The following is a 27,749-nucleotide window of genomic DNA, read 5'->3' as shown; positions in this document are numbered from 1 at the left end:
AGAAGAAGACTTCTGAATGACTTGGTCTCACGTGTTTTACAGTTGAACGGTTTTCTTTTTCAGAGCTTCAGGATGATTCTAGTGAAGGACGGAATCCTCTTTAAGCCTCGGCGCGGGGGCTTTTGTGCGCTGGTCTTGCGTGACATTGTCGTCCTCCTCCTCCTGACACACTCTTGTGGAGGTAAACTACACAACAACAGCTGAGCGTTTACAATTTGCAAAAATAAATCTATTACAAACAAACACCATACAATACTTTGCATACCCCAAAAGAACACACTTTGACTCAGTTCAACACTCTTAGTGGTTTGGCTTGGTCTGGTATGACCAGAGTCTGCCTTTGTGGTCATCAATTATGTTGTCAGATGAAGAGATGGAGGGGCAGGATTCAGGTTCAGGCAACCAGCCGTTTATTATAAGGATTAGGGTTAGGCTAACCCAGTGGTTCTCAAACTCTTTCTGTCATGTGATTGTCTAATGACAGTTCCCATGTTCTCTTCTTAGTGACTTATTATTGTACTGCTTGTGTACAAACTTCACAAGGTCACGGAACGCTTATTCTTCGACAATGGCCACATGCTTGTACTTAAAAGTAGAGTAGAAGACTTTTAGAAGAATGGAATTGTGGGATTTAAATGAAAAAATTCAGCAGTCTCTCAATGTGGCCCCAGTGGCCATTGTTCATCAAAAGTCAGTTATATAACTTTAACATAGTCACATTGATGATATGTCAATGTGTTTTTCCCGTTTAGGTCAGCCTCAGGTGATCGGTACATCTCAGCCAATAGTGGCAATGGTTGGTGATGACATCAGCTTGCCGTGTCACCTGAAAACTGCTGTGGACGCCACGGGTCTGACCGTGGAGTGGCGGAGACCTGACCTAGAGCCCAGCTTTGTCCTTTTGAGAAGAGACGGTGTGCAGCTTCAGCTTGAAGATAACCCGTTGTTGGGGAGAACATCACTGTCCACCCAGAAACTGAAGTGTGGAGACATTTCAATGACACTCTCTCAAGTGAAGCTCTCTGATGCAGGAACGTACAAATGTTTAGTTTCCAAATCTGAGACAGAATCTGTGGTCGAGCTCACTGTTGGTAAGTTGGTGTGACTCCATTATTTATTAGTTATGACCAACAAGAATGACAGGGCAATTAGGCCGACGTCAGGGGACGTTGGTGCAACCTGTAGGGTTCCTGTGCTGACAAGAAGGGTGCTGTACGTGAACACAAAGAAAGGGGTACATAGGCAAACCACAGAGACACCTCAATCACCCCAGTAGCATTCAGGTTCATCAGAAGGGAGTTTGGGCTTGCAAGAATAGCATTTGTTAAAAATGTCACGGGAGGCTCGGAGAGAGAACCCAAATGCAGATGTGTGGTGAAAAAAAAGTAACTTTATTCTTTCCAAGGAAGGCAGGATTCTCAAAAACAAAACAGCCTGCTTTGACCGAGCCATTATATCATAAAGACAGACACAATATTAATATGTTATTAATTGATGTATTGTCATCTCAAACATCATTCGTTCATTTATTAAATTCAAAGCTTAACACATGGTGTCGTTATGACGACTCTCTGTTTTACACGTTTTGTCTACTTGGTGGCGCAATAGAGCAAATGAAGCCTCATGGAGCTTCGGCCCATGAGCAAACCAATTGGATGGAAAGCCTCAAAGCTTCAGGAAGCTTCATCTCGCCATCACGAAAAACAGGAATTCGACATACTGGAACAAAAGCATCGGCAGGATTCGGAACAGGACTATAACCGGCCCTGACACACAGTGTTAAACAGTACAACTCGACCAGGAGACAAACAGGGTTTAAATACAAGGGGAAGGTAACGAGACACAGGTGGAAACAATGAGGCTGCACAGGTGAAGACAATCAGGAGACACGCGTTACAGAAACAAGACATACGGGGGCAGGACGTGCGGAGACACAGAGGACAAACTAAAAAAATAAAACAGGAAGCCAGAAAAACCCAAACCGTGACAAAAAAAAGTGTAATGAGAATTGTGATAACTTTACATTCAAACAATTTTTGACATTTCTACTCTCTGTTAGGTTCTGTCTCCTCGCCTCTCGTAGAAATTTCCAAATCCAGCGTTGGAGTGGTGCTACGCTGTGAGTCTGGAGGCTGGTATCCAAAACCTGAGCTGCTGTGGCTGGACGCTGAGGGAAACCTCTTCTCTGCTGGAGCTCCAGAGAGCGTCAGAGGTCCTGATGACCTCTATACTGTCAGCAGCAGAGTGACTGTGGAGCAGAGACACAGCAACAGCTTCACCTGTAGAGTCCACCAGAGGACCACCAAGCAGACCAGAGACACCCACATCCGTCTGTCAGGTAGAAAAAGGATTCATGAGTCAGAGGTATGATCACCTTTTCCAGTGACAGACAGGTGTAGTCTGTAACTAACAGTGTTGTGTTTCCTATTTTCAGCTAATCTCTTTGGGGTCCAGGCTAGTTCTGTTATTCGCATCATCATCTGCTCGCTAGTGTCCATCGTGCTGGTTGTTGCAGTCGTCCTTGTTGTGTGGAAGCAGGGACGGAACATAAAACGTAAGTTGGAACTTCATTGATCTTCTTTTTATACCTTATATTATTTTTAGATTTTTTTCATGATTATTTTTACGTTTATTCTGTTAGGAATGTAGGGCTACGAAGGGGTAAGAACCACTTGACATGATCTTATCCTCTGTGTCCACTGCAGTTGTGGAACATAAACATTGTTTTGGTATTATATACCGCTGAGGACTGTTGCTTTTCTTCAAATGAATCAGTCCCGAGCTCAGATGGCCCTCAGACCCACAGGCTTTAGCTTCAAGCTAACATCACTTAAAAAATCTTCCCTTTTCTCTTCCTTCTATTAGTTGATTTGGACATCCAGTTTAATGCAAATATAAAACCCATTTTGATTTCAACTCTGCTGTTCCTGAACTACAGATTGTAAAATCGTGTTTCATGCTAGGTATTACATAAATAACCCAAGTAACAAGCTAGAGGAACATCTTTAGTTTTCATTCATTGCTAAGTTAAGTGATTTCTATTTCAAATGGGAGTGAAACAGATGAAATGAAACCTATGTGAGTTGACTGGATTTATCTCCCCCTTCTGGCAGTTTATAACTTCATGATTCTGTAATACAAAGCAAAATTTTGTTCCTGTTTCTTAACCTCACCTTTCTGTTTTGCTTCACTGTTTCGTCCCCTTAAAACCTTTTCTCAGCAACAAAACGACTTGAACTTCCAACTAAACATGTCTCTTGTATTTACATAGAAACCACAAACGACAGCATAGAACTTCAGCATCTGATGGAGGAAGGAGACGCTGAGAAGCTCATGACCTGTTTGGACAAGACAAAGGCAAAACTTAATGAGGAATTGGAGAACAAAGAGGTCGAACTGCGCTATGTACAAGAGGTGATAACGACACTGACGAGCCAGAAGAATAATCTGAAGAACCAGAGAAAGCAACTCATCTCACAACAGCAGGAGAACAAGACACAGATAACAGAGATCAACAAGAAGATTAATAAAAACCCCAATCCAATGACAGGAGGCAAAAAGAAGAAGCGTGAAGAAAAGCTAAATGATCTGAAGAGGAGCGATGAAGAACTTAAGGAACTGTTAGAGAACACAGATAACCTACAGGAGTCAACAGATGGGATGATTATTAAAATGACAGAATGGAAAGGGAAGCAAGAGAGAGACAGGGAAAAAATAAATACACTGCTGAAAAACAATGCAAGTCGGAGAGAAGAGATTCAGAAGGAACTTGAGGAGCAGGAGAAACTTCAGAAGCAGTCAGAGAGAGAAGAGGAAATAAAACCTCCAATCCCTACGGCATGAACATTTAAAATATTGCATGTGTTCATTTTTGATCCCCAGTTGATAGTACATCTACGTGGTTATCTTAAACTAAGTGTGAACACATTCAGCTGGTCTATGCTCTGCTCACATCATCTAGTTAGTTGAGTGTGATTGTTCAATAAAACATTTTTCATTGTGTTGCATGGTGTTTTGAATATATTGTGCGTTAATTACCATTTTCTTTATTTGTTGTAAATGTGTGAGAACTCTGTTGATCTGCAAAATAATCAGTCCATTTCCAAAAAAGTAATATAACTTCTGTTTTGTCTATAATAACTGTATATGTTCTCTTTTTAATGGAATTATTCAATAAACATGAACATAACTACTATGCAATCTTCTCTAGATATTTAATCTCATAAAAGCTGCCATGTTTGTTTGTGTTGCTCAAAGTTGGACTGATATTGACACTGAAAAAACTTCATAATTATCAATGAAAGCTGCTCGCCGGCTCACGAGAACCTTTGCCCGCGAAGGTTCTCGGCCGGACGCTACTCTTCGGCGCCTTCAACGTGCTGGAGCGATGTCCCGCTCACAGCTGCTTGCAACTTTAATCTATACAAACATACATACATTAGAATTTTTTTTGGACATTTAAAAAAAAAAAAACATACATGTGTATATGCGTATATGCGTATATATATATATATATATTATAGTCACAATCACTTTAAGTGCAGCTGACACTGAGTTATAAAAGTTTGAAAATAATGAATATAAGATTTTTGATTTTTGTTTTGATTTTTGTTTATATATATATATGTGTGTGTGTGTGTGTTTGTGTGTGTATATATATATATATATATGTATATATATATGTGTGTGTGTGTGTATATATATATGTATATATATGTGTGTATATATATATATATATATATATATATATATATATAATGTGTATATGTATATATATATATATATGCACAGCAAGAGGGTCTGTGGTTCGAATCCCGGGCGGGGCGGGGTTCGAATATTGGTCTGGCAGGTCCTTCTGTGTGGCGTTTGCATGTTCTCTCCGTGGCAGCGCGGGTTCTCTCCGGGTTCTCCGGCTTCCTCCCACAGTCCAAAGACATGCAGCTCAGGTTAATTGGACTCTAAATTGCCCGTAGGTGTGAATGTGAGCGTGAATGGTTGTCTGTCTATATGTCTCCCCTGTGATGGTCTGGCGACTTGTCCAGGGTGAACCCTGCCTTCCCCCTTGACAGCTGGGATTGGCTCCAGCGCCCCGCGACCCTAATGAGGATAAGCGGTTAAGATAATGGATGGATGGATATATATGTGTATATATATATATATATATATATATGTATATATATATATATATATATATATATATATATATATATATGTATGTGTATATATATATATGTGTATATACTATATATACTATAACTACATGTCTTAATTTATTACATCCAGTTTTCACACACACGAATGTATATATATGTATGTATATATATATGTATCTCATATCTCATATATATGTATATCCGTGTGTGTGTATATATATATATATATATATATATATGTATGTATGTATGTATGTATGTATGTATGTATGTATTGTGATGTCATAAGAGGAATGGTCATCAATGGGAGGTACATTCCTTCCCGCTGGTTGCAGCAAGGACTGCAACCAGCATGACATCCCAGTGACAAAGACTACAAGTCCCACTCAGCAGTGCAGGCAGGGGAAGGCGGCTGCACAGCTGAAAAGGATGAGGCTGATGAGCCTGAGGAGAGCTGGTGTGAGGTGGAAGACGGAAGGACTTATGTTTGTTTGTTTGGTACAACAACTGTGGTTGGAATTAAGTTTATTTGTTGGTTAAGAACGATTTAAATACAGAAACTTTAACTTAAAGAAACCCTCGCCTGTCCTTATTTGTGCACCAACGCCTCACCTCATGATCCCGACCTCTCGAGACGTCACAGTGTGTGTGTGTGTGTGTGTGTGTGTGTGTGTGTGTGTGTGTGTGTGTGTGTGTGTGTGTGTGTGTGTGTGTGTGTGTGTGTGTGTGTGTGTGTGTGTGTGTGGCATAAACCTTGTTGGGAGAACTGGATGTAATACACAAGCATTAAGACATGTCGTGGGGCTTTTAAAACAACATCTGTGCATGCATGTAGAAATGGTGGAAATGCCTTTAGAGTTGAGAAGACTGTAGGTGGCATCTGAGGGGAAAACCGGATATGGTACCACTGATGCCGCGGCATCTGAGGGGAAAACCGGACATGGCTCTGTGAGGTGCCTGTGCCACAAATGGAGCTTGCTCCTACTGTCATTTTATGAGAGTAGCATGTAGCTCCTGAGAGAGCGAGAGAAAAAGAGATGCAGAGACCAAGAAAAAGAAACCCTTGTGAACAGATAAATGTAGTTGGAGTTTATTAACATGTAAGATCAATCAAAATATTGATAAAAAAAATCTGTTTTGAGAAATCATTGCTATGTGCTTTGTGGATGTCTCACCCTGCTATGAAATGTGAATGTATGTACTGTGGAGATTGGACTTGAAGATACAATTCATATACCAACACTACATTCAAACTGTTGGCTCTAATCAGGTTTATTTATTTGGTCTGTGTCAAAGCTGAAGGGCTTATCATAGCCCATCAGGTGGTTATAGTCCTGTGGAAGGGGGAACATGTCTGGGTTTACCAGCAGCCCCATTTTGTCAGCATAGAAGGTGGTAAACATCTTGCTTATAGCTGGAATCCTAACCTGCCTCTGGTGAAAGACACTCTTTTTTTCTGTGAGAAAGACACTGTAGGTGATGGCTGTGTAGGTGTCTCTGTCTGCGTTGTGGTATAGGCGGATCACGTAGCCCTTGGTGAGGAAGTGGAGGAGGATAGGGGTGAGAAAGGTGAAGAATCCAATGACTCCACAGAAAGTTGCAGTCATGGCGAAGCTCTGGAGCCCTAGTCCAGTCTTCAGGAAGGTGTAGGGCAGGATGAAGAGGCTGGTTCCGCTGGTGCTGTATGAAAACAGTTTCACCCCTGACAGAAGAGAAAACATTTTGTGAAGCAAGACAATCTGATCAAATTAAAATTACTTTTATAATTTAACGCATGAATGCAATTGCCAAAAATAAAACGCTAACTTAGGCTATATACAACATAATTTTTTTTTTACATACAAACATAGGAAATCTTGTTGGAAACTTGGGTCGATTGAATCCACAGATTCATGCATGTCCCTAAATCCGACAGATTCTGAGAGGACGTCCACCTCTCCATTAATCCTCATGTTAATTCTGGCTCCAAAAAGACCTCCCACAGACAATCCTACCCGATTTCTAAATCACCACTCGGGACACATGTTGTCCACTACAGACCCACCAGTCACAGTATCTGTTCATCAAGTCATCCTTCCTCTCAAGGAATGATATGGAAGCAATAGGAGACACGGATATCTGAGTTTTGAGATTGTTTAATAAGTGCTCCTCAGCATTAACTTCATGTATATATTTGGAACAGTAGTCCCTTTGAAGTTAAAACTCTGGCAACCTTTGATGGTGGGAGCACACAGGTGTTCTCATTAGTGCAGTTTGACACGCGCACGCACACATTTTTGATGTTTAACCTTTTAAACTCAATTATGATTGTATGGTTCAGAATTTTAATAGCTTTTATACTTTTTGAACTGTCACTGTTTGACTGTATAATGGGTGTTTATAGCTCTGACCACTTGGCGTCAGCATAAAAACCAGTGACACAGTCGCATGCACTTAGTCTTATGCTGCGTTCACACCAAACTCGGCGCGAAAATTTGCGCGGCGTTTGCTGTGTGAGTTTACTCGCTTGACAAAAAAGGATGTTCACACCAAACGTGCGTTTGCCGTGGTTTATTGCGGTGAAAAGAGCAATCTTGTCCGCTATTGACAATGGAAGAAATAACTACTAATTATGCTTAATACTTGTTGTGAAAGTCACAAAAACGTGGGAACATCAAACGCCCTCGTGTTTTGGTTCATAACACCATCTGTAGCCGCACACAGCTCGGTGAATGTCACTGACTCCTCCAGGAACTGCATGTGGCTTATCGTTACGATACCGTTTCCTCCATCCACCATGGAAATAAGCACTAGTTCTGCTTTTTACTTGTTATGTAAATTCCAAATACGTCTGAACATCAAACTCCATCATGTCTGGGTTCAAAATATTATCCATAGTCTCACAACAGCGCCTGAATGACAGCCGCTATCAGCTCTGCTTCAGGGGAACCGGCAGAAGTTTGATTCAGCAATGAGAGGACGTCGGTGATGACAGGTGGAGCTTCTCATAGCTGATTGGTTGACGCAACTTTGTGTCACGCGATTTTTTTTTGCCAGATTTGCCCACTTGATAAATCAACTTTTGGGCTTTAACATGTTTTCAGGAAATTTCCACATTTTCTCAGTTATTTTTACTACCACTACTTTTACTGTGCCAGTAAAGCCGTTAAGTCTCCATTTTTTTTCTGGATTGTAATTCAATTGGACTATTTAGATGATGCTATTTTGCTTCCAACTTTTCCATTTATACATTGAAACAAAAAGGTTTTTCAGCAGTTCTGTTCAATGCTTTTCAGCAGGTAGTTTATCTTTTCTGTATTTTCAGCAAAATTCAGCTATATTCAACAATTTTCCCCAATATTTCAGCTTTAAGCTTCAGCTTTTTTCATTCCAATGCATTCTCAGCAGAAAATATTTTTTCTCGTTCGGAGTTTTTCGTCTTTTTGGCTGCTCCAAGCACCACGAATACATCATAATTAATATCCCAGAAGCGTTTTTTCAAACGAAGGCTCACTTGAATGCAGTACACCAAACTTAAGTGACCAAGCTGGAAAAATATTTTGGCTAGGAATCAGACACGAGACTATCATCAGAATAATGCATTTCATTAAGATCGAGCTTGTAGCAGCTGTAAAACATGTTTCATCTGGTCAAGAGATATAGCCAATATCTAATCTGGCCAATGGACTATTAAAGTAAGTTATCGTATACTATGAGGGAAAGAGTAGCAGTCTTTCAATTTAATTTGAACTAAATAAGCACTTCTATCAGACAGTTGTAACAAGGTGAAAGTGACTCACCACGAACAACACTGCCCAGGCTGCCAGTGTAGATGAGGTTCCCATTCTCAGAGTGAGTCACGGTGGAGAAACTACAGGTGGATGGACAATGAGACTGCACCTACGCAAAGAAACAGCAGACAAACACAATGAGAGCTGGATTAAGCACGGTTAAACTACTCTGTTAGAAATCTTAAGTCTGTTGTCCTGTAAGGTATTTATATGGTATACGTTATCATTATAAATGGCTTCCCGTCTATGCCATGTATTGTTTTTTTCAATAAAAAAACAAACAGTTTCCCCTTAATCCTTTCTCGTCTCAAAGCAAGGACAAAGGGATGAAAAAACTCTGTGTTCTGCAATCGACAGCATTACAATATGGTTGATTCTATTAAAACATCGAAAATACCGATAGCTTATGTTACATGCATTCTAATCTAGTTGTGTGATCCGATGGGTACTCCAGCCATAGGATGTTAAGGTGCAGCAAATTAAGCCAGCTATGATGATAGTGCTGATGCCCGTTTGAAATGAAGGAGCTACTCTCACTTGACAAAAATATTTTGTTTTACACTAGGGATCTGCAAGTTAACACGTTAACGCAGCGTTAACGTGGTAATCCTTTAACGGTGTTAATTATTTGATCACACGTTAACTGCATGTTGGTTTTTTTGCAGTGGGAGGGGCTTATCACCACACACAGGTTCTGCACTTTAAATCTCTCTCAGACCACGTAGTTCAGACCTGGGCGTCATACAGCTCGCCCAGTCCGGCCCGCATGAGGTCAAAATCAAACAGGAAAAATGCACGCCATAAATGCAATACAACAACACTACTTTTACTTTTTTTTTTAAAGCGCAGCCGCCTGTGGATGGATGGAGAAGGATTCAAGCGCTCTTGCCCTTACTGTGTTGTAGGATGAGGAGGAAAAAGCCCCAAAAAGCGGAGATTTGGGGTTCACGATATATAGTTTTTCAAAAAACTGCGATCAAGTGAGACAGTTTTCAGCTGCCTTCAAAGTATACACAGGAAGTCACAGAAAAAGGGACTTCCTGTTAGTTGCAATCTTTATGCGACTTGTAGTTTACAGATCACGTTTGGATTTATTCATATGTAATTATAAATATATATTCATCTAGAAATGTGTAGCTGCATCCTTAGTTATTTGTATGACTGCCTGTGAAATACATTACTGATATGTGTTAAATACATAAGATGTATTTTTTACCACAAAATATATGTTTTTGGATTAAACATGAGACTAAAAGTGAACAATCAAGCATTAAGTAATACAACTACATATAAAACATTATAATAACATTACTTTAAAAAAACAAAAAGCGTGCACTAGTTTTTACTTTATTATTGATTTTGTCGCATAATGAAAGGAAAAGCATGTGATCAATCAATTAAATTGTTTCAACTTTGCTCATCCCTAAGGAGGCTGAGCAAAGGAGGATACACTAAATGAGCTCCTCTCTCCTCTTCCTCTCTATGCATTCAAGTTCCATTAATGCATATTACTACTGTTTCTTCACTGGAGTCTCTCTATTCTCTCTTCTCACAGGTTTACATGGATTGTGGTCATATCTGGACAATAGCCCTGCCTCCTGCCATGGCTCTGCTGACACTAGCATCATTATTGTTAAGACACATTTCTATTATTATTTGTTCTTAGTGCCATTACTGCTTTCATTGTAATTATTATTTGTTCTATTCACTGCTGTTGTAATGTTATTATGACTGCTATTATTAGTGCTACTGGTGCCCCTGCGCCCCCTTAAAGGGAGTTTAAGCCTTTACACACGTGAGGGTCATATGTGCAAAGCCCTTTGAAGGAAATGTATGCTTGTGATATTGCATTATCAAAATAAATATAATTGAGAAAAAAATGGAATGTCATTTAGCAGGGATACTTTTGGAGCGTAAGCATGAAGCTGTACCTTGTTCAGGTCGAGGAAGGAGCTTCTGTGCGCCTCCAGCTGGCTGCAAGACCCGCTGAACGAAGCGGCGCGTGGCGCAGACGTCACGTACGGCGTCACGTGCGTGTTTCTGAGGGACTGCGGAACCGCACAGGGTCGTAGTCTCCGCAGAATATTCACAGAAAACATTGTGATTTTGTTACCGACCCTGACTGACATTCTGCATTTCACACACGCTTTAAGTACTTCCGCTTCCGATTTTCTTCTTCGTTGACTTTTCACGGCAGTTGGCCTCCCCATTGTCTCTTTACTGCCACCTTCAGGTTGGCACTCCCAGGGTTTTTCCTTTCTGTTTAAAGACGTTTAGTCCAGAGCACCAATCCCTTTGAGCGTTGTCTCCTCACTCTAATCTACTTGAAACTTGTTTTCTACACGCCCTATTTAGTCAAAACTCTAACACTTCAATAACTTTGGTTACATTATATTATAATACTATTCTTTACTGTTAATTTATGTTACATGTTTTTTTATTTATGTCTCTGGTGTGCAATGCTGCTGTAATGCTAAAATGTCCCCAATTGCGGGACTAATAATGGACTATCTTATCTTAAATCAATTTCCTGTATGTAAGCAGGTTACTGTCAGCAGCATGTCATAGATCAAAAAGACCTGTTGGATGTTTTCCTGTGAGAAAAGTGTACTGTTAAGTGTCGAGTAACTTGTCCCACTGATGGTGTACCTTTCGCCACACTATTTCCCCTCTGACTTTGCTCTTTTGACGACTTCAATAATTCCCATTTTGACTGCTTCTCGTGGCTCAAAGTTACAGAGGGCCATCTTCCCATCAGAAGATCGGCAGTTTGATCCCTGGCTCCTCCATCCATTTTGTTGTGTTCTTGGGCAAGACAAGTTGCTGTGTGGTGTTTATGGTTAGATAGTCCTGCTGGGCATTCATACTACTGGCAGGCTTCCATACAAACGTGCATGGAAGCCCCCTGCCATTAGTATGAATGGATGTGAATGAACAGGTACTGTTAAAGCACTTTGAGTGCAATGAGAATCATGTCCATAAACCATTGTTTTGTCAACTGGGATAAAAAATGTCCTCTGTTGAGATTTCAGTTACAATTCTTTAGTTTCATGGAATAATTTCATCATTAATATTTTTAAGATTCTATATTATTATTATTGTAAAAAGTGAGAATTTCATGTCTTTATTAAAAAGTAGGTTCAGGTTGTATATAAATAATGTAAACAAGAACTAAGTCTCAATCCATAGAGATAGTTTGGAACTGAAGAAATGTGGAATCCTAAACCCCATTTCCGTATACTCCATCCAGAACCACACGTTGGGTACTTTTTGTGAGCATCAATGGAACAACATCATTGTATTGTGTGAAGTAAAGGAAAGATTATTTTATACTATAGCAGCACAATCTATAGGTCTATTCGGTGTCTTTGCTAGTTTACAATTACAGGTGTAATGCAATAAGGAATGATGCGACGGTGTGATTCAGGGAGACAATGGAGGTAAGCATTGCTATGTTAATAGTTGTTACGTAGATAACAGGCGTTATCAGCTAGCCAACCATCTTCTTCTCTGTTCAGCCAGTAAAACATCAGAAAACAGTGACAAAAGACCAAGATGACCCCAAATGTCTTGTTTTGTTCAAAACCCCAAAGAATTGTGTTTATTAGAATTGCGAACAAGTTTGATAGGCTGGAACATAACATTTGGGATATTTTTGCTTGAAAAAGAGAATTGATTATGCCATTTGATGTTCGCATCAATTGACTCAATGAATTGACTATTTGTTGATCTATATCAGGCAAAATGTTATTTAACATGTTGGTTAGCTGGGGCATGTCCTTATGGTCTTTAATACATTTATTGCCTTAGTGAAGGCTTATTAGAGCCTGGGCTTTTTAAGACATTAAAGTAACCAGTAAATATTTAGGTTTATTAATTTGTTTTGTTGCTTACTTTAGATATAAAATACAAATAGCCAAGCTACACACAACAATGTGGTGTAAGTAGAAAACAATAGTCGACAAGCAAATGTTGCAGTTAGAATGATATGGAAAAATAAAATAACTACTATCCCAGCATGCACTGAGCAAAAAGGCAGGGAAACATCCTGGACAGGTCACCAGTCTATGATGGTGCATTCAAGAACAATCTTTTCTTCACCCTGGATGACTCTGAGGCTTCAGAGAGGTAGGAGAAGGTTACAGTGAGCCAGCAGAGGCGTCAGAGAATGAGGCAGTTCAAAGTGAAGCATCTCAACTGTGTCCTTTCTCTCTGCATGGCCGACACACAGACATGTGAGGCGCCAGCACCTTGCTTCCGGACATCAAGCACGGACAAACACCAGAGGTGTGATAGAAAACAGTGAATGCAGGACAGACCTGCATGAGGGCACTCCGCTTTAAAAAAATAAAATAAACAAGAATCGTGTTCAAAAACAGAACGTCATACTTATGTCATGGTAATCTTGTGTTGCAGATGGACTCTGTGGGTTCTGGAAGGATCAGATGGTCTTCCTGGAAGTCAGGACTCTAACTATAGATCCAACTCCTCCCACTGCCAGAGCCTGTGGACACACAAACACACACATTACAGGCTGATGTCAGCGTAGTGCACTGATCAAATTCACAATGATCACAATGAAATACAAAGGCCACAACTAACCATAAAGAGAGTTGAGGACATTATACCAGTTATCCCAGATAAGAATTCAAGCATGCGTTTTACAACAAAACCCAGATCACACTCAACAGGTTTTTTTGGACTCAATCCCAAGCACACATTGTCATCCAATGCTGGGAATATAAGTTTTGTGCACTAAAAACTACAGCGGCCAACTGGTACATTTCTGAGCCTTTTTATGAATTAAACTACTTAATTGTAAACTATTTTTTAGAGATGGTCCACACATTGTTTTTTTTCTGACTTGATGAGACTTCCAGAAAAATATCCTCCGTTTGTTTGCATTGGATTATCCTCAGTAAACTGTGGATTACCTTTAAAAAAGGGACAGAAATACTTTAACCTTAAAATAAACATTTGTATATCAATTGACCCCTTGAATTCATTAAGAAAACCTTTGGTTTTTCTTCATGCCGGCACGGTGAACAGAAAATCCCAAAACTGAGAAAGATCTGAATGAAACAAATGTGTGCTGAGTTTAATAACAGAAAAACAATAAAAACATCCAGTTACCAACTATCACACAACTCCAGACAACTCATTTATCCAGGTGCATGTTCACTACTTCCAAACCACAAAACCTTACTATTTGCATGTTTGCGAAGTAGGGCGCAAACAACTAGATAAAGGAGACTTGGAATATACCAAGTTGTGTGGCGTAGTGTAAAATGACATTTTTATATAGTTTGTTCTTGATATTTACTTAAAAGTTTTCATCAAGAATTTCGGGTAACATGTGGGAGAAATCAATGTATAACTATAGTTACTTTGGGGGTTAAGTGTTATGTGGAAGTGAAAAGGAACGTCTTGAACAACAATTTCATCATTCAAATGTGTTTGACTTGACTTTATTTGATGTGGACATCACAATGGCATTAGAATTCCTTGCACATATCTATGCACAAAAGAAAATCAGATGCACTGTGTTGACTCTATATAGCGAATGCTAATTTACAACACCTGTCCACAGGAGGCTTTTTTGTTATTTTAATTAAAAAATATACTATATATATATATATAAATATATAATTATCACGTGCATACATTTTCGTACATTCACATATACATACATACATACACACACAAAGTATGAGGATGTTAAATCTGTGAACAATGTTGGTGTTCTCTTAACCATAATTTAAGACCTTTCTTAAAAACCTTTAAATCGTGTTGTACCTTCCGTTCTGTTGGCAGACAGTTCCATTGCTCTGCTCCTCCAACAGAGAAGGCTGACTGACCAAATGAGGTTCTGCGCATTGCAAACCGGCAGTTCCCGTTCACTGAGGCCCCTCTATGACACTTCCCCAAGTCCCCAAATTGTATAATTATCACGTGCATACCTTTTCGTGCCACTGCAGCAACACAGCGCTGCTGTTGTCATTGGGGTTCTCAAAGCCTCGGTAGATGTATTTCATCAGCAGGTCCACTCCAGCTTTGTCCAGAGAGCCCACAGCCTTTTCTATGTCACTGCTCTTAAAACTGCTCAGCACTTTGACCACCAGCAGCTCTGCTCTCTCCTACACACACACACACACACACACACACACACACACACACACACACACACACACACACACACACACACACACACAAATACTGAACAAGCTGACCAAAATATGAAACAAATAAGATGTCATGCACTGAGAACACACATTGGAAGGGTTAAAGATCCAACATGAAAACACAGGCAACTCCCAGACCAGTCTGTCAATCACCTTGTAGCCTTGCCCTAAAGTGTCCCCTGCTTTATGGTCTATTCGACTCTAAATGGATGGACCCTTATTTAATAAATGAACATCGTGCTGTACTGAAGAAGACTTAAAAATTAGAGATTGAGACATAAACTATTGTTCCCAATCTTGCGTTGCCACTGAAAAATGTTTTCTCCAATGGCTAAATCCCAAAATCCACCCCTACTTGTGCTATCACTTACACCTTTCTCACAACATAAAATTAGGAATTTCCAAAAATGATCTATACATGCGGACAAGAACACCATTTTATTAATGGTTGAAATACATTCACTGTTTTGTATCACTGCCATGACGTGATACAAGCAGAAGGTGAAGGATATATTCACTCTTCCATTATAACAAAAGAATTTACTGAAGAAAAAACTACCTTGGCGATCTGGTTCTTGGTGTTGATTGGAGGATTCTTTAGCACGGTCTGGAGAGCTGCAGTCATGTTCCCCTTGCAAAACAACAGTCAAGGACTACAAAGTTTCACAGTACTGATACATGTGCATCACTGAGCTGGATGGCCGTAGCTGAGTGGGAAGTCTGTTGACCACAAGGTTGGAACACGTCCCGTGCGCTCTACAGCACTCTGCCACGGTGTCCCTGCAGAACACTGCGTTAACAATGTCCTGACAATGTTCTGGCCAAATGCAGAACAGTTGTGAGCCTTCAACACAGCCTAAGTGCTGCTGAATTAGAAACACAAAAGTAGCAGTGGCTTGTCCCTCACAGAGACCCTTAATACAGAACACACTGTTTATGTTGTTCCCTGATAAAATACATTGTTTTCTTCTGGTACCTGTTCAGAAAAGAAAACAGATTCATATACTAAATATGTATGTATGTTAACTTACTGTTGCTCCAGAGTGCCTGTTATGTTGTTCTGATAACATTACTTTAAAAAAAGCATGCAATACACATCCTCATTCTTGAATATATACAAATATGCTTATTTTCAGATTGGTTTGCATTTTATGGTGACGAAGATCTGAATATGACAACACGTTATCAAAAAAGATGTGGCACCACGTGTTACCTTCTTCTATAAACACTAAAGCTATGCATCTCCATCATCATCATCATCATCATCATTTTACTGACCACACCTTCCTAAGAACTGAAACCCGGAAATGCTACTTTGACTGTTACTCAACAGATGCAAATACTCTGCCAACTGCACACGTTATGCCAAATAAATGTCACCCACGTGTCATATACCGACGTTTCTTCCTGTTTTCCCTGTGAAAGGGTTTTTACTATCTTTATTTTGAAGAATTGTTCCTGATCCGATTTGAGGTCCCGGGCCAGGATGTTATGTGTACAGATTGTAAAGCCCTCTGAGGAAAATATAGTGGTTGTGATTTTAGGCTAGAGAAAATAAACTGAATCGAAATTAAATATAGGCCCACGACTACAATTTAGACCATATGAATTAGACATATTTGGAAAATAACTAAGGTTCGTTGAAGTCGTTACGAGCCCTGCCACTAGTGAGCGTGGCCGGAAGACATTCATCTGAAGTTAAAGGATATTGTCTGAGCAAAGCGTCTACCTCTGCGTCGTCCGGTCCGCCATGGCTGTCTCCTCCGTCTTCCTCGTCCACAAACTTATTCTCGTCATACTCATCAACGTCTACTTTTCTAAACCGGTCGGAAACTGTGTTCTTAGACATCTTGGACACGATAGGAAAAAGTGCCAAGAGACACTACAGCTGTACTCCAGTAACTACTGGCTTTTTTCCGGTTCTTCCGCGGCAGAATTCTTCTTTTTCTAGTTAAATGGTGCAACCATTGCTTATGAGCTCCATACCGCCACCTACTGTACTGGAGAACTACTCTCATCCTGATAAGATTGTCCCATGGATAACATTGTATATAATTAGGTAAACAAAGTGATAATCAAATCATGCTATTAATAGTTAAAGTAAACCTAAATTTAAAACACACACACACACACACACACACACACACACACACACACACACACACACACACACACACACACACACACACACATAGCTATAAGACTGAATCCATAATGAATCAAAGTGACAGGCATAGTTACTGCTGAATGAATCTTGGATTCTTTCGTCTAAACTTGTTCCAAAAATATTTGTGAAAATATACACCAAAATATCAAAACTTCAGTGTATTTTAAGCAGCGGGAGCCAAGCCATCTCACATTGGAATGACTTGAGTAGTATGTTGCTCTTTTCATCTGTTATGTTGACATGAATCAGGACGGAATGTATGACAGTCAAAGCAAATGTGTTAATGACAGACACGCAGTACGGACGTTTCCAGATTTTATATAAATATATCAACCCAATAGGGTATCTTAAGCACATAGTATTAAGTATAGAGTATCTTAGGTATATAGTATGAAGTATGGAGTACCTTAAATCATGTATCAATTGGCTGCTTGCACTTTGACTACTGTTTAATTTTAATATCCACTCTCTCTCTCTCTCTCCTTACACACACACACATGCACACACACACGCACACAGCTCCGTCCTCCGCCATGCAATCTGCCCCACCAGGAGTGTCAGAAGCTCACACCAGCGCAACTAGTTAGATTCCGTGGACACATCGGCATTTTGTATGTATTTAAGTTTGATATAGAATCTTCCATTTTTGCGTTTACAACAAAATATAAGAAGAGGAAATGAAAAATGACCTGTGCTCTCACACACCCCCTTCATTGAGAATGAGGGACTGTTTTCCTCCCCTCCACTTTTTCATTGTGTTTGATGTGAATCAGCAAAACCAAATAGGATCTACACATGTGATATACACTACTTATTCAACGGAAAGAAATTATATATAATAAAAGTGTCTAAAAATATTAGTGGTGACCAACAATGAGAAAAGCGAAAGGCCCAGTTTGTGAGGCATTGCAGAATCTGAGAGGAGGCAGCTTTGGCACTGGTAAAACATAAACAACACCTAATGAAAGGACACCAATCAAAACAAGGAGTAAATCCATTAGTGACAGTACCTCTGCAATGACTTAGTCGTTGTATGGGATAGCTCATTTATATCTCATATGGGATTTTTCATTAATCTTTGTTCAAAGCGGACGAACAGTCTTCATGAGCTGCTGTTCATGGTGAACATCTCATACTGTGCTTATCGCACAAAGCAGTTGACTTGACACTATTTTAGGAACTCAGACATGCGTTGGATGTGAATAATAATGCTTTAATTATCATCAGGATGACTTAAACAAAGCTCTTTAACATTCTATTGAATTTATATTGTATAAAAGGTCAACCTGCTGTAGTTTGACACTATAGTATATTGTCGCTGAATGGATACACAATAAAAAAAGCCTAAAAATAACTACTCACAAATAGCATTATAAAACAAAATCAAATGCATGCATGTGTTTAAAAAGTACATACCATACAGAGATAAATGGCTAGCAAAGATTAACACATGGTAATAGGTCATCAGTGATTCATAGTGTCCCATTTTCTAGATTACAGTTGGGGGACAAAAGAGGAGTGAAGAAGCCTTATTACGACATTAACACTTGAATATGTAATTAAGAGCAGCCTGACAGAAACCTGTTCAGTACTTCCTGTTTAAGTAAAAATCATGAATTGTCTGCCATCAAGGGGTGATACCAACAGCCGTGCTGAGCCTGGGGAGTGGAGAGGCCGCCTGTTGTTTCTCCAGATGACGGAGCAGAGTCTGGAAACCAGCAGCACACATGCTAACACCAGCAGGGCGACTGGTGGGACACAGAACAAGACAATACATGAGACAGTGGGGGATCGAGTTAGCCAGCAGAATTTAAACAATCCTCCAAGTTTAAAAATTCAGAACATGTTCATCCAGAATTCATATACTGTTAATGTCAGATGAAAAGCAGTCACTATTCCCTCATGGAAGTGAAGTCACAGCTGTAGTGAAGTGATCTAGTACTCACCCATAAACACAGAGTTTGGAGTGGGATCCGCTGGGTTAAAATGTTTGAAGACGTTTCCAAGCAGAGCCACAATCACAACGGGGTACACGGTCAGGATGTTACGCACCCAGCGGTCCAGCACCCAGTTCTCAAGGAGGAACCTGCACACACACAAAGACATGTCTGAGTACACTGATGGTTTTACACTGGTCCCATGAACTTATATTTCACATCTTTCTGACAATGATAAAAAAGACATCATGTGATCATACATCGAGCAGCTGCTATCATTTCAATGCATTAAAGTTACCGTGAGAAAGTTGAACTGGTTATGAAACACAAGTAAATGAGAGCGGCAGCGAGAACATTGTGCATTTCGAGAAGTTATTCTGTTGGTCAGCCAAGGCTCAGAGGGCCTCTGCTTAGCCCGGAGACAAAAGCAACATCCATTACTGTAGTACTTTTGAGTGATTACAGCAGTCAGGACTAAAGCAACTGAATCCGTTGGTATCACATCTATCACTCTTCTATTCTGAAATGGCCATCATCTAACCTCATCCAATCCAAGCTTACCATCCCACTACCTCTGCAAACAGGATACATAGAGAAGCAGTTGCTGCTGTGCTCCTGGCCACGCCCCACAAGTGGAGAACCAATGAGAAGTTGATCAGAGAAGCGATGGTCGTCCATGTGGTGTAGAGAGCCAAACCATTCTGAACCTGAACAAGTCAACATGCAGGAGCACAAACAGGACATGATTCACAGACAGAGAAAAAAGATCAGATAGTCTACACACAGTCTGCCATACCAGTATTCTCAGACAGTACAGGTCTTTGCGATGGAATGTCTGTAACCAAAGTCCATAGTAATCTGTAGCAAAGCAACAGAAGAACAAAGCAGTGTAGCTGCAAAGTGTCATCAGGATTAATACAACCAGAGCTGCAAGCATCAACCTGCAAGATGGAGATAGAGAGAAAGAGAGAGAGAGAGAGAGAGAGAGAGAGAGAGAGAGAGAGAGAGAGAGAGAGAGAGAGAGAGAAAGAGAGAGAGTCAGTCAATAAATTCTGCCTGAAGTAATTGTTACTTTATTATCTTCAGCCTTGATATGCTCAGCCAAACCCTCCGTTTAGATAAATTACAATTGTTTTACTATGGCTAAATAAAGATGTTCACCAACAACAACAATTCCCCCTTGTATTTCGTATTTTATTGATGATTATATTTCTTGAAGGACTGAAGGACGACCCTGATCAACCACTGAGCCACAGTCCCCACACTCTACAAACTGGTGGAACACAAGCTGGATCTCACAGACCCCCCTCTGCTCTCAGCACACCGCTGTGTAGAGGCTTTTTAGAGCTTCTCAACTCTGACTAGTATCGAGATTACATGCAAAGTCAATGCACAGCTGCAGAGGAGCTGCTAAGACGCATATTTTCAGGCGGGAAGTATCGCTGATAGCGGCCGTCATTCAGACGCTGTTGTGAGACTACGGAGAATATTATGAACCCAGACATAATGGAGTTTGATGTTACGACGTTTGTGGAATTTACATAACAAGTATAAAGCAGAACTAGTGGTTTTTCCATTGTGGTTGACGGAAACGGTAACTAGTTTTACAGTGATGAGCCAGAAGCAGTTCCTGGAGTCGGTGAAATTCACAGAGCTGTGTGCGGCTACGGAGGGTATTATGCACCAAAAAACGAGGGCGGTTGATGTTCCCACGTTTTCGTCACTTTCACAACAAGTATAAAGCAGAACTAGAGGTTATTTCTTCTGTAGTCTATAGCAGAAAAGATCGCTCTTTTCCCCGGAGAGAAACGACGGAGATAAGCCACGCCCCCTATGTGGCACCGCAAGTAGTCATGTTGTTTTTGGTGTGAACATCAAACAAGAAAATACTTGATGGGTTTGGTGTGAACACATCATAACACATGTTGTCAGTGAGTCACTTTTATTCCCAGAGCTACGCCATACCTGCCCTTTTTGAGTTTGACTGAACATAAATCTCTTCATGAAGAAATGTAACAATACTTTGTCACATTATATTAATGAATTAATGTCAATGCATTTTTATATTATTTCTTGCAAATTAACTGCAGTCCTTGAAGTATTCACTTTTTATTTAAAAAAAGTTCCATCCTAGATAAAACTAGAATATAAAGTATATTTCACTACTAAAAATACATGTGTTTATACCTCAATACTCGTACTGTTCTCATCCCTATTCCTCTCAGTTAACGCCTGCTCGTGGTTCATCTGAAGGCCTTTTGAATCCTTCTCATGCTACATCCGAACCTTAACCCTACCCAAATCCATATTACAACTTGAAATCATTGTTGTTGTTGCATTTAGTTTTGGGTGCAAAGGAATACTAAGTAGAAGTAGCAGACATACTCTCTATCCCACAGCAGCAGCCATATCATGTTCAGCACCATGTTGGTCAGCCAGCAGAAATAGAAGGTATATGGCATCAGACACTGAGCCCAGGATCTATTCACAGAAAGAGAGAGATCAGTTTCATCTGAATTTTGTTCTGACTAATGAGTCTTATCAGACACATGAGTAAACATTAAGTATGACTATTTGGACGTTAACTTACCCTCTAAAGACATATGTAGTGATGTATATCACCATCAGGGTGAGCCAGGTATAGATAACTCCCCAGATAGAGAAGGTCCATCCAGCTGGAGTGATGTCTGTCTCATAGCGGCCTGACACATTACCTGTTGTAGAATGGAAAGGACCTGAAGAACAACAGAGACATTACATTACATTTCATTTAGCTGACGCTTTTATCTAAAGCGACTTACATGTTTGCTCTACACACTGTAGACACAGCAACAAGGAGCAATTTGGGGTTAAGTGTCTTGCTTAAAGACACACTGAATCACAAGATCATTAATGAGGTTTATCAGTGACCCGGGGAGATCAGGCCTAGTTCCCAGACAGTGTTTCAGTTGGATGGGGCTGAGGGGTTTATTTCCATGTATATAGTATAGAATTAGTAGTATTGCAAGATATCCACAGCTTGTATATACAGTATAATCAAAAATTAATGTGGATCGACCTTGACTGATGACCGGCTCACTTTCATATTACAGATTATTTACAGTCACATTTACCGGTGTAAAAAAAGATAATGCTTTGCATTTTCACTTTGCAAAATCAAGACTCAATTCAACAGTTATAAAACATTGATATACAATGTGAAATCATCCTTATTGAAAATCACTTTGTTGAAACAACATTGCAGTATGAATGTTGATCAACTAACAGAGTAAAAAAATGAATTAGAAAGACTACACACCTAAAAGTCCCGTAAGTGACATTTGGAGCTGCAGCTAAGATGCTTTATGCGTTTCATATCAGGACGTACCATCACACTCAACTGGTCTTGTTTATTCCTTTACCTCCCAGCTGATAAAAAGCCGTTGATAATAACTATAACTATGTTACCTAGCGGTTTCACACCAGATGGTAGTACAACAAACTGCAAGGTTTTTGCAAAAAGGTCTCTTAAATTGACAAACAACATATATCTAATTCATGGCAGATTTGAAACACGAACAGAAAATCTGTCCAGTAGTCAGCTGGTCAACTGGCTGGTTCCAGCATGCCTTTGATGCTACTTCTTAGAGAAAATAAGCCTGACAGTGGGATATTTGGCTAAAACCAAACTAAATTGTCAATGTTTTAAGCTTCAGTTTGACGTTGCTTCAATAAAAGATGATTTCTATGAGGAAATCAATCAGAGCACCATCAGACATTTCCAGAGCTGAGCTGCATGAGTTTGTAAGAGAAAGAGAAAGTAACAAAAAAAGATGTTGGGCAATATTGGGAAGACAAATGAGGAAGGTGCAAAACTGAGACGCCACAGAGGCTCTTGTACCAGTACGTCAGAGGTGCATCACACATTTTCACAAGCAGAGTGCTATTTGATTTCAAAATAATACAAACATTTAATTTGAAAAAAATCCTCATTAGTTGCTGTCTTTAGCAGTCTCCATTGTTGCTAATATAACTCCTTGTTTCTGGCACACAGTTGTCATCACTTGGAAACCTTGTTACTCCCTCTGTGGCGCTCATTGGCTCAATCTCTTTTAAATCAAGTGCCACAATGCCAGACGCATCAGTCAACTCAAACTCGGTGGAGTGGGCAGACTTAAAAGTCTGAACCCAGGCAAACAGGACATCTCTTCATTCATGTCATGGATTAGCCTATTAGCAACACTTCTCTCAATCTCTCTAATAATTCAGCCTCCTGCGTGCAGCAGCTGAATGAGGAGGTTAGCAAAAGGCTTTGCTGAACTATTATTAACCTTTCTCACTTTAACATTTAACTGATATGGTAGCCTGCTAGAGCCTGTTTATTATCTTAAAAGTATGATAATATACAGAATTGTATAAATAAGATGTTCTTATTATGTCAGTGTTGTAATAAATGTTAAATATTTAACTGCAAAGTAGTGATCCATGATACTTTTTTTTTTGCATTGAATCAGACAGGGATGTTTGCTGAAATTAGACGTCCCTAATGCCCTAATGGCCCTCATTACATTTCATTTCATTTACTTGACGCTCAGACCTGATCAGTTCAAAGAATGGTAGGCCAGTACCAATGTTTTAAAGCAGATGCAAGCGACCACCGGTAACCAGTGAAGGGTGCTCACGTGACAGAGAAAGAAGTAGGCTAACATACCACTGGCTAATGTAAGAGATAACAAAGTAGACTACCATGCCACTGGCCAAGGTAAGAGAGAAATAAGTAGACTAAAATGACAATTATATTGAAAGCCGTTTGACATCGCTCAAAAATGTAATGAATTCTTCGTGAACATCGGTCAGGATTTAGCTTACAATATCAACAATATAATACAATAACAATTAGTTATTGTATTAGCTGTTATTAGTTTTGTATTAGCTGTTATTAGTTTTGTATTAGCTGTTATTTAGTTATTTTTTTGTTTTAACTTTAATAGGTGGAGGCTTCAAATAAGCCCAGTTGGCTTTTTGTCTCTTCCTGCACTTTTATATTAATTTTTCTATGTTGTAATTTTATTTTATTGTTTGAAGTGTGCAAATAAATACCTACACCTACCATGCCACTGGCCAATGTAAGACAGAAAGAAGTAGACTACCATGTCACTGGCCAAGGTACAGTAAGATATAAGTAAGTAGGCTACTCACTTGTTAAGTTACCTGTTCACTTTAGTATTCATTTACTTTTTTACTTTTTCTCACTAGTGAGCGAGGGCTAGTGAGCCGGTGTTAAAGGAAACAATAGTGAGCGAGGGCATGGAGGTGGTGTTAAAGGAAACACTAGTGAGCCCGGGCATGGAAGCTGTGTTAAAAGAAACACTAGTGAGTGAGGGCATGGAGGCGATGTAAAAGAAAACACGAGTGAGCGAGGGCATGGAGGCGGTTAAAGGAAACACTAGTGAGCGAGGGCATGGAACCCTATGGGGTCCGACACCGTTTCGAAGCAGGGGCGGACCAGGAATATCATGTTTATTAATAGCTCCACGAAAAAGACAGGGCAGAAATGAGATTCTGCTCTTCAAGATTCTGGAGGTTCCGCCCTCTTTATCTGTGTCCTTTTATGTGTTTCTAACAGGAGATCACAGCCTGTGGAGTCTGTCTGGTGCTCCACCTTTCACCGTGATTTGTCAATTCAGGTGTCCGTCGACATTTTGTGTGAAACTACCCCCCAATGAACACTCAGGAAACCCCAAGGACCTACCCACCCAACCACGCTGCAAAAACATGCTGGCTTTTAGTCAGGCAGACAACACACTACCCAGCTGAGAAGAAAAAAAAGTGTTTTCTTGCAGTGTATAAAACACAACACTTGCCACAGAGGAGGCAGCACCTCATCTGTTCAGTTCTACTCTATGCAAGGCGACACACGACCATGAGCTAGTAAACAGTACCTAGTACACACATGAATGCAAAGTACATATGTTGTTCTTGAAAAAACGAAACTGAAACATGCACATAGTTTTTTTTTCTGTAAAACATATTTTTATATTTAGTTTAAAAACAAAAAATGTTGTAACATTATTTTTTCATTTGCACACAGCCCATGAAGCTTAGTCTGTAGTGCTCTCCCTCAGGTTTCTTCCCTTTTTCCACTGTGAAACGGTTTTTACTATATTTATTTTGGGCAAGTTTTTCCTGATCTGCTGTGAGGTCCCATGGCAGGATGTTATGCTGTAAAGCCTTTGGGCTGTATAAAATAAACTGAATTGAATTGAAGGAAGTCCTTCCTCAGTCTCATTTTATCGCAGTCCCTTCCTCATTTTGATGAAAGTAGTGACAGACAACACTTCTACTCAAAAAACGCTTATAAAAATTGGACATTTGACATTTAGTAACATATATCTACTATTTTATTCATGTATTCCACTGCTTTTGTGAACCTAAGACCTTTGGTAAAACAATTTCCAGCACAAAAACAGTTCTTTCACATGAGTAAAGTGTTCACAAGAGATATAAAAAACAATTTAAAATCAGCATTCAATTTTTCAGCTTTAGGATCATATTTTCTCTTTACACTTTTGCCTTATGACAATGGAGCCTCATTAAATATAGAGCTGAGATTGTTCTGCAATTGTTTATAATAATAAAAAAACATGGGTTATATGCAAGTGCCTTTAAAAGGTGAATTTAAGAAATGATGTAAAATCGAAAAAATGACCTCAGACCCTGAAGGGTTAACACTAGTGAGCTGGGGGGGATTGCATAGTGCGTGAGACAACTTTCATAGTCATGAACATGGCGCCGCCAGGTGGCGCTGTGCTCACTTCTATGTGCATGTGCCACTCCCTATCCAAACATGTCGATTCAATTAAGATACAAAGCTTCATGCCACTGACATGTTAGATGAAAAGCTTCCCGTCTTGTAGAGAACAGACCAGTCAGCGCGGGACACAGGGCAGCTTCGTCTCGGTAAACTATCGCGGCTTCTTGAGAACAATACGACAACTATTCAAATAGAAAAGTAGTTTTTGGTCCCACCATACTTGTATACAGTGCTAGAATAATTGTGGAGGCAGCAACCAGCGCTGCGTGAGTCTTTACGTCATGGAAATCACGTGTCATTGTTTTGTAAAACAGTAACGACGGAACAAGTTCATGGGAGTTTCCCTCCCAGTAAAAGTGTTTCATAACCAGTGGAAACACAGTTGAATAAGGCAAGAATAAAACCCACCCGTGTGGCTAATACATTATAAAAATCAAACGTGTTACATACATGTACAGAGTCAGTGTCGGGAAAATGGTATAGGAAACATAACCTTAAAAACACATTCCCTGTCTGACTACCGTTATTTAACTCACCTCTGCCCGCTCCAGCCAACGCGTTAACAATCAAAACGGCAATGAAGACCACCGCAGACAAGACAATGACGACAATCCGTGGCAAGCTGTTGTCCTTCATGTTCCCGGTGAGCAGCTCTCTGGCGCCGCGTGTCACTGGCCGTCAGGGCGGAGAGCACACGGAGCCTCCCGGTCCAGCTCCGGTCCCCGCCCTCAGCCCCGAGACACAGTGGGCCGAGACAAGTTTCCAGTGGAAGTCACACTGCTGTCCGTACGCGATGCACAAGGCACAACTGCGCTGTTCTGCATTGGCTTATGGGGATTTAGATTCGAGTCGCGATTCAAATGTTCACTTCGCAGGTTAATAATCTATATTTACATGTCTAGAAGCTGTGAGACAGTTTATGAGCTGCATCAGTCAGCACATGGTTCACATTAACAGCAATACTGACCTGTGATTGGTCCACACTTCATGCCTGCTGTTACATACCTACAGGACAGCATTTAGAAGCAGTGGGCTGTCAGTCAGCTGTTGAAATACGTTGATACAATGTTCACTTTCCAAGAGACTCTGTGGCCCCTTGAGTTTTCACCATTTAGTCATTGTATCTCAAGTGTCCTTGGCCCTTTGTCCACATCCATTGTTACAATATGAACCATTCTTTCCAGGCATTGGCAGTCCTTTTAGTGGTTTATTTAAAGCATGCAGTTTATGGGTGGCCAGAAAATACAATAAACAAAAGGAGAACTAAAGACAGCGTCAACCCATCTACGCAACTATGATACACAAGTTTCCAACATAAAACAGAAGAAATAAGGGAGGGACACAAACACACACACACTTCGTGAACTTAATTAGATTTATTTTCCGATGCTTTAAAACCCATTCTAGAAGAAGCTTTGGATATGTGGAACCGGGTATCAAACCCCCAACCTTCTGAATAAAGGAGGACCTACTCGCTGAGCCACAGCCCCTTTGGAGAGCCGTTGTTTATTGGAAGTGGACAATGCATTGTTAGAATGCCCTTACATGTTTCATTGTAGTATTGACATGTTTCTAATGTGAAAATTGAAAAACTGGAAAATGAAAAAAAAACTGGAAACCTGTGCTCCAACTAGTGATGACACGGTGCTGCTCCATTGTCACCATTAAAATACTCACAGGAAATGTAGCCATGCCCATCTCTCAAGAAGCAGCTTGTGTTCCAGTGTGCCACTGGTAACTCCTCAGT

General features: G+C 40.1%; 4 protein-coding genes across 4 annotated transcripts; 1 reads left to right on the top strand and 3 right to left on the bottom strand.

Moving 5' to 3' along the window:
• The first annotated feature begins 355 nt into the window (after window positions 1–355).
• Window positions 356–3,843, top strand: LOC137802700 (butyrophilin subfamily 3 member A2-like). Its single transcript, XM_068600769.1, has 5 exons — window positions 356–392; window positions 753–1,091; window positions 2,060–2,338; window positions 2,435–2,554; window positions 3,272–3,843. Exons 1-5 carry the CDS (start codon window positions 356–358, stop codon window positions 3,841–3,843), a joined length of 1,347 nt encoding a protein of 448 aa, XP_068456870.1.
• Window positions 3,844–6,229: 2,386 nt separating this feature from the next.
• On the bottom strand, window positions 6,230–11,876 carry tmem70 (transmembrane protein 70). Its single transcript, XM_068571467.1, has 3 exons — window positions 10,855–11,876; window positions 8,933–9,032; window positions 6,230–6,855 (listed from the first exon to the last, which is right to left on the bottom strand). Exons 1-3 carry the CDS (start codon window positions 11,131–11,133, stop codon window positions 6,416–6,418), a joined length of 819 nt encoding a protein of 272 aa, XP_068427568.1. The 5' UTR covers window positions 11,134–11,876; the 3' UTR covers window positions 6,230–6,415.
• A 904-nt stretch (window positions 11,877–12,780) lies between these two features.
• LOC137782256 (actin-related protein 2/3 complex subunit 5-like) lies at window positions 12,781–17,029 on the bottom strand. Its single transcript, XM_068571468.1, has 4 exons — window positions 16,816–17,029; window positions 15,665–15,738; window positions 14,884–15,060; window positions 12,781–13,427 (listed from the first exon to the last, which is right to left on the bottom strand). The coding sequence occupies exons 1-4, from the start codon at window positions 16,952–16,954 to the stop codon at window positions 13,365–13,367; spliced, it is 453 nt and encodes a 150-aa protein (XP_068427569.1). The 5' UTR covers window positions 16,955–17,029; the 3' UTR covers window positions 12,781–13,364.
• A 1,435-nt stretch (window positions 17,030–18,464) lies between these two features.
• On the bottom strand, window positions 18,465–26,957 carry si:dkey-29d8.3 (uncharacterized protein LOC556220 homolog). Its single transcript, XM_068571155.1, has 7 exons — window positions 26,539–26,957; window positions 21,800–21,944; window positions 21,595–21,690; window positions 20,006–20,150; window positions 19,771–19,916; window positions 19,219–19,358; window positions 18,465–19,020 (listed from the first exon to the last, which is right to left on the bottom strand). The coding sequence occupies exons 1-7, from the start codon at window positions 26,636–26,638 to the stop codon at window positions 18,872–18,874; spliced, it is 921 nt and encodes a 306-aa protein (XP_068427256.1). The 5' UTR covers window positions 26,639–26,957; the 3' UTR covers window positions 18,465–18,871.
• Window positions 26,958–27,749: the final 792 nt, after the last annotated feature.

Source organism: Clinocottus analis, unplaced genomic scaffold, assembly GCF_023055335.1.
Source record: "Clinocottus analis isolate CAN_PGR_092001 unplaced genomic scaffold, fCliAna1.0.p SCAF_11, whole genome shotgun sequence".
In the NCBI taxonomy this organism is placed as follows: domain Eukaryota; kingdom Metazoa; phylum Chordata; class Actinopteri; order Perciformes; family Cottidae; genus Clinocottus; species Clinocottus analis.
The sequence above is the reverse complement of the archived record's forward strand: the minus strand, read 5'-3'. Positions and strand labels throughout refer to the sequence as shown.